The sequence below is a fragment of the Sitophilus oryzae genome, unplaced genomic scaffold (assembly GCF_002938485.1).
Source record: "Sitophilus oryzae breed Bouriz unplaced genomic scaffold, Soryzae_2.0 scaffold_1430_pilon_pilon, whole genome shotgun sequence".
Lineage (NCBI taxonomy): Eukaryota > Metazoa > Arthropoda > Insecta > Coleoptera > Curculionidae > Sitophilus > Sitophilus oryzae.
This window is the reverse complement of record NW_022146094.1, coordinates 799973-810591: the sequence shown is the minus strand read 5'-3', so window position 1 is coordinate 810591 and position 10619 is coordinate 799973. Positions and strand designations below refer to the sequence as shown.

Here is a 10619-nt window from a genome sequence, read left to right as displayed (position 1 = left end):
TTTAACACCTATTTGATTTCTATAAATACTGTTCTAATAAGGTTTTCTAACTGTTAGTGCTTACTAAATCGATGTAAACCATTATTAACATGTGTTTTATAATTTAGAATTAATTTAAAACGCTTTTTCTATTATGCCTTCTTATTAATGCTCATATACATTCATCGGATGTCAGCTGCTGGATGTTAAATCTTTCTAGAGTCGTTGGATAGACTGTAGAAGTTTTAATAATGTAGAATTTGATAGTAGGTATCAATAGATATAAAAGAACTAAATAAGGTACCATATCTCTGATGCTGTAAAAAAGGAATCATAATTATTAATTAGAAACAATTTTATTTTTAATTGAAACTGTTCGAAATTACAAAAATGACATAATACTTCGGGCACGGCTGTACAAAAACTTGTTTTTAATATTTTACGTGATTCAGAAATACAGATTTCATTCTACTGATAAAGATTAAAATGGCAGATACATAATACACAGTCCTAGATTAGAATTTTTAGTTATAGGGTGTCCCAGATAAAGGATGTTTTAACGTAGTTTATGTCTTGGGGGTAAAAAATAAACTACTAAAAATTCAAATTCCTTGCTTTTGTAACATATTCAAAACTTACTTATAACAATACTAGCGTGAACCCGAATTAATCATTTGTAATGGTGATACAAACGGGATAAAATTTTCTCATATTTATGTCAGCATGAGAAAAAACAATATGGCGATATTATTATATAACTTGATAATATTTGAGGGCTGGTTTCATCTCGTTGGAATTTGACTTTCGAAAAATTCGTTTGCCAAAAATAAGCTTTTTACGTCAAGCAGTTTAAGCAGAATCGTGGCTAAGAAATTACCCAACTTTTTGGAACACCATGTATGATTTTTTAAAAAAAAATCAAAATATGTAAAAAACCAAATAAATTATGCTTGTCTAAGCGTTTTCCCGACAGACTAACCGTTTTTTAAATAACAAATATTGTAATATTTGAGGGGCGTTTTTACCCTCTTGGAATTTGAGATTCGGGAAACCCCTCCTTATCGAACCTCTACAACCCACAGTCAATTCTTTTGTCAAAAATCAGCTTTAAACGTCAAGCAGTTTAAGCAGAATCGTGATTACTCAATGGTCATATTTTATGAAACACCCTGTATAATTTTATAAAAAAAATTAAAAGATGTAAAACAACAAAATAAAATATACGTGTTTAAGCGTTTTTTCGGAAACTTGACCGTTTTTTAAATAAAAAATATTGTAATATTTGAGGGGTGGTTTCACCCCCTTAGAACTGGATTTTCGAAAAATTCTTTCTTATCGAACCTCTACACCCTAGAATCAACCTGTATGCCAAAATTGAGCTTCTTACGTTGAGTGGTGTTTGAGCAGGATCGTGATTAATCAGTGAGTCAGTCACTTAAGGATTTTATATATTAGCATATATTTTATGCTCCTTCGTATAATTGACAGATGGAAACTGTCATTTTTAATTTAGAAAGAGGTACTAAAAAGTCAAATAATTTAGGTACATATTGCTCAAAAGTCCATCAAAATCGGTCCACTAGGACAAAATATATTAAGCTTTAAATTTAAAATACAAAAAAAATAGTACCGGTTTAATAAAAGCATCTCTCTCTGTACACTTGGTACCAACTAATGGGTCTTCCCGGACCCACCCATATTACCCACTCTATGATCGGTACCTTAGCGTCCTTGTGCACAATTTTACTACTTTCAAGTACTACTTTTCGTGTTTTTTAAAAATATATAATAGCAAACGTTGTTGCTGCACTCAAATGCAACTGCATTTTTAACATATGGGCTTGGTCGCTTTGGTACGATCGGGTTTTTTGGGGTTGTATATAAATTGAACTATGGGCTGATCTTGGGTTAGTGTATAGTTGGGTGAAGTACTGTTTAGTTTGTGAAATATAGTACCTTTGTATTACATAATGATTATGAAGGTAAGAAGTACAATTTTTATTAATATTATTGTAATTTTCCAAATGTTTCAAAATTATTTTTGTAAATTCAAAAAAAAATACTTAAAGAAATACACAGGGTAATCTACTATTAAAATTGCCTTATATCTATCAAAAATAGTAGATAAATAATACTTTAACCGCAAGTCTAGATTAAATGATACTTTAACAACTTTTTTATAACAACTTTTTTAAAAACTTTATTTCTTCTCGCACGTTTTTTAATTGCTTCCATTTTTGAAAATGTTTGTATTCCTTTTCATAAGTTATTCGGGATTTCAATGGAAGTAGTTTGGATATGGCGTTTGTCGCCTCAGCCGGAATATCTCTTGGTAATTTACTGATTTCGTTTTGAGCCATTTCTGGCTCCAATTCAATCAGCAATCGACACGAAAGAGAATTAAAAAATATTGACTCAAAACTGACAACTAAAAAGACAGCTTTATTTATTTGTCAAATTACATAGAAACCAACGCCAACCCAGCACAATATTTTTTCTACTCGTAATAAAGTCCTTGAACTAATAATTTCTGAATATTTCTCAAAAAGTAACTCGCTATGGAAAAAAGTATTGTTTCATACACGACGATAAAATTGCATTATCGTTTAAAATACCATTTTATCGTCTTAATTGTATAAAAAATAACTATTAATCATCCGTTGATGATGCTAACATGGTTAGCGAAATGTGTGTCCAGTGTTTAAAAGTAGTGTTCTGGTGTATTGCGGTGGATTAGTGTTTTATTTTGCTGTTGTATCACCAAAGGTGCTAACCTCCAACAGCAATAATAAAATAAATACATTAAAAGAACACGTTTTTTGGAAGTTTCAAGTTATAGTAGGTAATATTTATTTTGTTTTTCACTATTTACCACAGATATCTATGCTTATACTCTAGATCTCAATGAAAAAGAATAGAATTTAACAATGAATGAAAATGAAATGACAGAAAGCTTGTAAGATTTAACTATACACAAATATATACACATACATAAATTAAATGATACAGACAAATGGCTATATCTAGATTTACAACAGGTGTTATGTTTCTATTGGCGATTGAATTAGCAACATTTTTTACAGACAGCGTTTTCTTGATATTTATTACTGTTTTATGAATGGATTTTGCTCGCGGTCAGTGTAGTAATTTGTGTATTTAAACAATTCTATTAATTGCTTAATGAGACTAATTGAACTTGTCGACTTGTTTATATACAGGATGACCTAATTTTACGTTAAAATTATGTAGTTTTTAAATGTATTGCGATTTATTTCGTGTCTTAACAAGAAATAGTAAGATATTTTTTGAATCTTTAATGAAATAGCAGAACTTAAGAGCCGAAGGAAATATACGAAGTAGTACAATAAATACCAATTTTGCGAAAAAAGTACCAAAATTACCAAATTATTTCCAAAAAAATACCAAATTAGAACCAAAAATACCAAATTAGTATTATTCTTTTTAGTATCTAAAGAATTTAAGATATTTAGAACTTTAGGGCCTATTCACGGCAAACTACGATAATTAGGTCAGAAAAACATATAAGCTTAATTCGAGTTCCAAAAAGTACGATTCTAGAACGGTTTAAAACAACCGCACAGTCTAATTACGACAATCATTCATGTCAAAAGTTGTAAAAAATCATATTGTGCCAGTGTTCTGAACCGTTCTAGAACCGTACTTTTTGGGAACTCGAATAAAGCTACTGTCATGACACGTTTAAAAAGTCATTTTAACTGTTCCATTAACATCGATACTTCAAAAATTTATAAAATAAAAGCTGGACATAAAAAGTAATTGAATTTTTTGTTATTTGCGCCATTTCTTACTTATAAGCTCAAAAATATAATTATCATATGCACAAGAAAAATAAGAAATTCTAACGAGATCCATATGTTTCCATGATGCGAGTTCTTTAATTTCTCGACATTTCGTCGACATTTCTCGATATTTGTACCGTTTTTGCGTAAAAACCATTTTTATGCATTGAAAAATTCCAAGTTTGGCAATTAATATCGGGTACAAATCAAAAACGGTAAACTAATAGGATTGCTCATCCTCATAAGACGTACGTTCGCTTCTTCCCGCGCTTCAGCTGACAGTTGTGACGTCATTGTAGCCCTTGTCAAAGCCTTCGTGGCCTTGTCATTATAGTGTGTATTATTAGTTGCCTATGGTAAACTTATAAAAATAACAGCTGAGAAATTTTGAGTTAATTATTTTGTCAATTTTAAATGTGAAAAAGAGAGTGTATAAATATGTTCATTTTGTGTTGTGGATTGTGACAAAGTGCATACTAAGTACCCACGACTTTGCTTATTAATTATTTTAAAGCAAAATATGGAAGTACTCTAAAAATAATGCTTGCAAAAGGTGATGCTGGGAACTGCTGTTCTTAAAAATGCATTATCCGATTATTTAATACGATTTATACAGTTAATTTTCTATACTGCATACATATAAGGTGTTTAAATAAATAAACTAAAAAATAAAAGTTTTGCATTCGGTAACCAATAATGCACGTGTGTGTATTATTGGTTGCCGGATAAGGACTAATAACCATGACAAGGGCTACAATGACGTCACAAAACGAGTAGTTTTCGCATGCACCTGGCGGACACTTTTGGCTGAATGAGCAGTCCTATTAGGTTAACTGTTCTTGGGTACAAATAACGTATTTTGCAAATAGGCCAGCAACCTAACCTCGAAACACAAGTAATTATTCTTATGTATGTATATTTCGAGGTATATTTTATTGTTAAGTAGGTACTTAACCTTGGACACCAAATATAAAAACTTTAAAATACTTCATATAAAATAGGTCAACACCAAAAATTTTTGATCGTGTAAAAAGCGCGAAGGCGGCTCATTTTCAGCCAATGGGCTAGAAATGATGCAATCAGCTTCCCGGCTGTCGACACGGGCGTCTAATCCACATCCACCGTTGCCAGATGTCCAACAAAATACCTGTTTAATACCAGTTTAATACCAAATAAAACCAGTTTATTACCAAATAATACCAAATTAGTACCAAAAATACCAAAAGTACCAAAAAAATACCAGTATTATCAAGTGCTTGTACAATAAATACCAGCAGAGGTTTGCCTCTCGGAAATATATATTATATTTTAGAAATCTGCCTAAGGACTTATCCCGATCCTGCCGTGTTAAGCCACACAAAATTTCAAACATACGTGCTTTGATTAAGGCTTGATTAAGGTTTGCAGAGCTTCAGCATTTGCCATAAAATAGCGACCAATTTGTTATAAAACCACATAAATTATATATCACTATAATCACAAAACTTCAATCTATTTCCGTATTGTAACGGAATTTTAAATTATGACTTTATTTTCGAGAAAATTTAGTCCAAACATAAGGAATATTTTGTTGATGTTTGGCCATCAAAATCTTAAAAATAAAGAAATTGCCTAAAATGTTCTACAATATGGATATAATATAATCCTTTATCTTTAATTTCCTTCTTAATTTGTGTAAAAATACCTAGCCTGTTTTACATAAAACGTTAAATTCCGAACGCTTATTTTGCTAATTTCTCAGACTAGTGAAATGAACTCTTAAAGAACAAGATATTTATTGCAAAAAGGCTATTTTTGTTTAAAAACAACAAAAAACCTTTAGCAACTATTCTTGTTCAGTTTCTAATTCTCAAAATATTTCTAGGCTTAATTTTAATCTTCTATTATCTATAAGAGATATTGAAAGAACTTAGATTTGTTATTATGCATTGATATCGATTAATTTCAATTCATAATTATACCTTAGGTGAGATATTTCAATTATTGTAATAGGATATATTATCTATATCTATGGCTCGGATTATTGGATTTCTATTTTCATTTTCATGATGTATTAATAATTTTGTGACATTGATTTCACGATTGTTTTATTCTGAAGATGAAAATGAAAGTTTTTTAAACTACTTTTACCTTTTTAAATAGGCATATTCAATGCCTATTTTATAAACAATAACTAAAACATTTTTGCTCTATAAGTATTTTGCTCCTATGGGAGTTTTCTGAAGTTTAATTTAATTTATACAACTTAATATACAAGGTGTTCTTTAATGACAAGCTGATATTTCAAGGGGTGACTCTTGGAACTCTTCTAAGAAAAAACTTCTTGTGAACTTTATGTTCTAAACAGTATAACTTTTGAGATACAAAGATAATTGGATATATAAAAAATAATATTAACTTAATTAAAGCGTTTTTTGATGTATTTTTTTGTTTATTTCAACCAGTGGAATCTATAGAGGTTTTAAGAAGAGTTAAAAGACTTAAAAATATTCTTGCGGTAGTTCAGAATTCTATTTCACAGCTGTGTGTGTATACAATTTTTGCAAACATAAAAAGAATTTTTTTTGGATAATTGTAATATAAATAATAAACTGTCCAGGTTGCACAATTATAATATCGTTTCTTCTTTTTCAGTCTCTTACAATACTAGCTCTGGTTGTCACAGTCAGAGCTGGGATTTTTCCAGAACCAGCTTTACCAGCCTACGGATACGCCCATGGTCCAGCTTTAGCTCCGGCGTTGCCTGCTCTACCAGCATTTCCTACTCCTACTTATATTAAACCAGCTTACGCAGCTCCAATCGCTCGCTTAGCTCCACTAGCTCATCCACCAGCTTACTTTAAAGCAGCTCCTGTAGCTCCATCTGTAGATTATGCGGTAATATTCTTATTTTAATACGGTTTTTTTATTATTAAAAAAACTTTACTGGTATACAGAATTTTTTATCATGAACAAAAATGTCTGATAAACTTAAAATTTCAAAAGATAAAACTTAATTATCAAAGAAAGCAGACCATATTGTGTCTCGTTCTAAGAAATATTTGAATTTTGCCATCAGCTTTTTTTTATTTAATTGTAATTAATTCTCAATTCAGAATCTGTCTTTTATGTCCGATTTTATTTTCATCCTTTAATTCGGATTGCCAACAACAGTCTATAGTGAAATCGGCGACATATGTTATCTGTAATTTGGCTGGTACAATACAAAGAAAGTGAAATTGAAGATGTAATGATGGTAGATACTTCCAATACATCCTCGACAATGAAAATTATCAAATTTAAATAGGTACATAAATGTTTAGAGAGTTCATAGTTAACAGACAATATGACACGACTAATTATTAAAGGCTCATTAGCATTTTAAAACTTATGACACTAAATTGTGAATGAAATTTTTATAATATACTGCCTATTTTTATAATATACTTACTACTAATAATATGACGAATAATAATCTACATGAGAAAAAGCAAAGAAAAGTTTGGTTTTTATTTAAAAAAATAGCCAAAATATCAAAAATGTTGATCTACATTATATGAAAATATTATCAATTTTTTCATGCAATGATTAGGATAATATTTGATTGTAGAAATGATCTGCGATAAAACTTAACATAAATAACATTGCAATGATACCGTATGACCGAAAAAAAATGGCGTCAAAGACGGCTGGGGAATGACATTCGATGATAATTTTGGTGAGGTCAATCTCTAGACGTTATTTCCTAAAAATTGATATAAAACTTGTAAAATTAGTAAAATATCACTGACAAATTATTGATCTCCGTTGAATAAACACAGGGGTGTTAAAAATATCTATTTTATTTTGTAGATTTTCGTATAGTGGCAAAATATTCAGTCTTTTTTTCAAGAAATAGCATTATTATTAGAAAACGATAATATTTAATTCTTCACTACTTACACAAATTTTCATTTAATAAATAAAAAATATTACTTGAATATTATTTAGGTAAATCTACTTATATCAACCTGTTTATTTTTATGATTTACCTTCGCCAGGCAGTCAAGAATCATCATTATTTTTAGCTTATTGAACCATTTCCAATTATGGTGTAACTTTCCTCACACAATATATATTTTTTTTATGAAATATATTTGAATAATTATCTCAAAATTAGAAAAGCTAATCAATATAAATTAAACAACCGCTTTAAATGTAATAATTCTCTGTTGCCATTTTAAAAAAAAATATGCGATTTAAAAAAATAGTTCTAAAATATTACGTTCACCATAAAATCAAGAATTATAAATTGTGTGGTTTTTCTAAAAATAATTAGTCACTTTTTATAACAATAAGAAAAATATAATAAGTACATATATAATTTGAACTCTGCATATATAACTATTTTTAATTAATTATTTATTACCCTTTTATTACTTTTTTTCTAATTAATTTATTTTTATTTTTTTCTGTTTTTTGTTCTAATAATGTTATTCACCATAATGTCAAGAAAACATTATATTTAGAGGGGAGAATTTTTATGAATATTTTTTAGGTGTTTTAACGTTGTAGGGCAACAAATTTCTTGCTAAATTATATATGTTTAAAAAATCTCTTACATTATTATTAATTATCATTTGTAAGATTTAAATCTAGACAATGTTATTTAACACACACCAATATAATAAGTTAACAAGCCAATCGAAGATTTTATCAAACATTCAGGCGTATGCATGATTTTTGTTTATTACGAAATATTCAAATCCGTTGCTCGTGAAAATTAATTATGATCAACCAACTATCGACAAACTTACATAGACATGACACACCTTTTTTACTATTTCTTAATAATTTTATTCAATCTGCATACCATGACCGTAATTTGACAGTTTTTTTTTTAAATCTCTGACTTTTATCTAGATGAAAATATATATGGTGAAATTTATACCTTGTTAAATAAAGTTATATTTTTTATCAAAAAAAATATTGACGTATTATATGGTTCTTGGACCACACATGCTCTGTTATACCAGTTTTTCACATCTTTGCTTATGTTTTATATGCTAAGTCGTACATTTAGAAGACATTTTGTCTAATCTGTTTTACAATATCCTATAATATTTTTTATTCTTTTTGTTTGATTTTCAGGCTTATCCAAAGTACGAATTCAAATATGGAGTGGCCGATGGACATACTGGTGACCAAAAACCCAGAGTGAAGTCAGGGATGGCGATGTGGTTAAAGGACAGTACTCACTGGTGGAAGCCGATGGTACTGTTCGAACTGTGACGTATACAGCTGATGACCATACTGGATTCAACGCTGTGGTAACCAGAGTAAGTTTCTTTTTGACAGTTCTTGTTTATTTATACCTATTTCTGTCGATTTTTATATAGGTGACAAATATATTTTTTCTGCAGAATTAATAATTTTACTAGTATTTATTTGATTTTTTCAAGCACAAGTTTTTAAATTGATGTATTCGCGACTTCTTTATGAGATGAAGTTCTCATTGATGTTAAGAATAATAGGGCGACCCTGTATATTGATAGTAGGTGGCTCAGTGATCAGTGATCCTAAAAAGTTTCATGACAGGTTTTCTTTTTGAGATTTTTACTCTTCTCCATCTGCACTTCTATAAACATATTTTGTAAAACATGCGGTAAGAAAGATAAGAATAAAAATTTCAAGACCTGATGACCTGAGAGTATTATTCAAAACTTGATCATCCTCTTAACAGCTATTAATTAAGTGCTATACCGGGTGAGTCTTAAATAAGTGCAAATATTTTCAGAGCTGGTAGATCTCGCTAAAAGAAACATCTCTTCTCTTTACCGTTTTTGAAATAAGTCCAAAATAACCGAATTATTTTACTGTGAAAATTTCCAAAAAAAATGATTTTTTGCTTAAATTTTGAGAACCACTGGATCTTCTTTCTTGTAAAATTAATCTACTACCTATGTTGCCAGATTATCGAGAAATTATGTTTTTTAACTAAAAACTAAAAAATTTTCATAATTTTTTTCAAAAACGGAAAAACATCATAATCATGTTTCTGGGGTCGAAATATACTACCCCTAAAATATTTGCACTTATTTAAGACTTACCCTGTATAGTTATTATTCTGATTTTCTTTCAACTAGAGTGGACATGCTGCCCATCCAAGTGCCCCAGTAGCTGTAGCTCCTAAAATCATTGCAGCCCCTAAAGTATATGCAGCTCCTGCTGCTTATACTCCATACGCCCCATATGTACCCCCATATGGCCATGGGCTGGACTTGGGATACTACAAAGGTTAAAATAACGACTGATTTTTCGTTTAGCTCGATTTGTATTACTTAGGACCTCAGCAAACATTTTTAAATATATAATTTATTTTAATTTTAACGTAGTGTAGAATGGTTTTTAGATTTTTTATATTTGTTATTTGAATATATTACTAGCTTGTTCATCAAAAAATATATAAAAAAACATATTATAATGTAGTTATTTATTTTTTATATGTGTGTTAATAAAATAATTGTTAGAATAATCTATATAATGTTAAGTTTTGTTTAGAATACATTTTTGTGTATATAGAATAAATTATACGTTCATCACAATTTTATTTTTTCTCAGTTAAAAGTAGCATTTCATAACCTGGTATAGCCAGACATGTACAGCTGGTTCCAAAAAAGATGAATACGACTCTTTATACATTTTTTTCGAACATTTGGGCAGTGTATATTTATGTGTCGAGTATTTTGACATGTTAAGGTTATTATGACATTGTATAAAACAACTTTGCTTTTGACAAAGTGGCAGATAAATTTTTCAGAACGTCAGCATGACATGAGTAGAGAAATGGAGGACTGGTAT

General features: G+C 29.4%; 1 protein-coding gene across 1 annotated transcript; it reads left to right on the top strand.

Annotated features, from left to right (window-relative positions):
* The first annotated feature begins 1949 nt into the window (after positions 1-1949).
* On the top strand, positions 1950-10359 carry LOC115876323 (cuticle protein 19-like). Its single transcript, XM_030892059.1, is given in 5 exon segments — positions 1950-1961; positions 6435-6677; positions 8910-8967; positions 8970-9097; positions 9905-10359. Coding segments are annotated over 5 exon segments (597 nt in total). The 3' UTR covers positions 10061-10359.
* Positions 10360-10619: the final 260 nt, after the last annotated feature.